The following is a 2,207-nucleotide window of genomic DNA, read 5'->3' as shown; positions in this document are numbered from 1 at the left end:
CCATAAAGGCCTTGGAGGAAGGATCTCAGGAAAAAAAAAGTCACTGAAGGGCCTTTTATTTTGTTTAAACACATGGAAATCACAGCTCCTCATTTACTCAGACAATCGGTCAGAAAAGAAAAGCATAGAGTGAATTAGAACAGGGAAGACAATATTCTCACAAGTGAAAAACCAGCACAAACTACAAAAAATACAGAAGACAGACGGGGCCTGTAATGGGTTACATTATAACTGCTATGCACAAGAAGTTTGTTGCTTCAGAAAAACACCCATTATCAGTTTCCACACTGCATCCTTGAGCTCCTGGTTCCTCATGCTGTAGATGAGGGGGTTCACTGCTGGAGGAACCACCGAGTACAGAACTGCCACCACCAGGTCCAGGGATGGAGAGGAGATGGATGGAGGCTTCATGCAGGCAAATGTGCCAGTGCTGATAAACAGAGAGACCACAACGAGGTGAGGGAGGCACGTGGAAAAGGCTTTGTGCCGTCCCTGCTCAGAGGGGATCCTCAGCACGGCCCTGAAGATCTGCACATAGGACAGCACAATGAAAATAAAACATCCCAACACTGAACAGGCACTAACCGCAAGAAGACCAGCTTCCCTGAGGTAGGAACGTGAGCAGGAGAGCTTGAGGATCTGGGGGATTTCACAGAAGAACTGGTCCAGGGCATTGCCTTTGCAGAGGGGTATGGAAAATGTATTGGCTGTGTGCAGCACAGCGTAGAAGAAACAACAGCCCCAGGCAGCTGCTGCCATGTGGACACAAGCTCTGCTGCCCAGGAGAGTCCCGTAGTGCAGGGGTTTGCAGATGGCAACATAGCGGTCGTAGGCCATGATGGTGAGAAGACAATACTCTGCTGACATCAAAAAGACAAACAGAAAGACTTGTGCAGCACATCCTGCATAGGAGATGGCCCTGGTGTCCCACAGGGAATTAGCCATGGCTTTAGGGACCGTGGTGGAGATGGAGCCCAGGTCAAGAACAGAGAGGTTGAGGAGGAAGAAGTACATGGGGGTGTGGAGGCGGTGGTCACAGGCTATGGCGGTGATGATGAGGCCATTGCCCAGGAGGGCAGCCAGGTAGATGCCCAGGAAGAGCCAGAAGTACAAGAGCTGCAGCTGCCGTGTGTCTGTAAATGCCAGGAGGAGGAACTGGGTGATGGAGCTGCGGTTGCACATTTGCTGCCTCAGGACATGGGGCATTGTCATAGGAGAAGAAGACAGTGACAAGTTAGGGGAGATGTGTCTGACCAAAATCAAAGCCATTTCCCATAGACCCTCCCCCTGCTACACACAGACACCCTTTCCTTTTTCTTGGAGACCTTCCTTCAGCTCTGTGCTTGCAGCCCTCCTTGGTGCTGGCTGTGTGTGCCATGAAGAGCAGGGCATCTGCTCATGGGCTCTTGCTAAGTCAGCCCCACTGTGCAGAAGTGGGTAGGGGCAGGGACCAGTCCTGGTGTTCAGCTTTGTCCTGTGAAACCACTGCTAACGCAGAAGGACCTGCCAGCATCTGCACTCCCAGTGCTGAGGAACGGGAATGGTAAAAGCAGTTTAAGAGTTCTAGGGTTTTTTACAGCTCACCCCCACCTCCCCTGGCGAGTATTCTTGGATGTCAGAAACCCTCAGCATTTCTGCTGCCTCAGGGAGAACGGAGTGGGTGCTGTGAGGCAAGAGGGTTGCCTGTGGATTAGTGCGGAGTAAGGGGAGCTGGTGTCCTGGTCTCTCTGTCTAATTCCCAGTTTCCCTGGGCTTACACATTTCTGAGATGGAGGAGGATCACACGCACATGTTACTCTTGAAAACCACCAGGCACTGCTGAGAGCAGACGGATCCACCACAGACCACTAAATGTCTCACCTTTTCTCAAGGTCTCAGCACCCCACTTCTAGCCAAGAACACACAGGGCTCATTTCACAAACCCAACAGCATTTTCTCTGTCGTAGCATGTCTGTGCTTCTACGTGGGGCTTTCGGATAACACCAAGATGCTATAGGACAGGTTTGCATCCTGGAGGGAAGCTCACAGCTTGGAAGGAAACCTCAAGGAGATACCCAATTGGCCTAATGATGGCATTTGAGTAAGGGAGATTCAGCTCATCCCCTAGATGATCTGACTGCATTGCCCACAGCCCCACAGCTTAGAGGAAAGCTGGGACACTGGTTCCCCTGGACACACCTGCATGAAAGGACACACAAGATCAGTGT

At 51.3% G+C, this 2,207-nt stretch overlaps 1 protein-coding gene across 1 annotated transcript; it reads right to left on the bottom strand.

Annotated features, from left to right (window-relative positions):
- Nucleotides 1-234: 234 nt before the first annotated feature.
- Nucleotides 235-1,248, bottom strand: LOC142403916 (olfactory receptor 14I1-like). Its single transcript, XM_075490218.1, has one exon. It carries the CDS (start codon nucleotides 1,210-1,212, stop codon nucleotides 235-237), a length of 978 nt encoding a protein of 325 aa, XP_075346333.1. The 5' UTR covers nucleotides 1,213-1,248.
- Nucleotides 1,249-2,207: the final 959 nt, after the last annotated feature.

This window comes from Mycteria americana, unplaced genomic scaffold (genome assembly GCF_035582795.1).
Source record: "Mycteria americana isolate JAX WOST 10 ecotype Jacksonville Zoo and Gardens unplaced genomic scaffold, USCA_MyAme_1.0 Scaffold_46, whole genome shotgun sequence".
Lineage (NCBI taxonomy): Eukaryota > Metazoa > Chordata > Aves > Ciconiiformes > Ciconiidae > Mycteria > Mycteria americana.
Note: the sequence above shows the minus strand (reverse complement) of the source record. Positions and strands in the feature narration are given on the sequence as shown.

Bases quoted from the DNA above. Each gene is read 5' to 3' on its own strand.
- LOC142403916 (XM_075490218.1), bottom strand. From the start codon at position 1,212: ATGACAATGCCCCATGTCCTGAGGCAGCAAATGTGCAACCGCAGCTCC.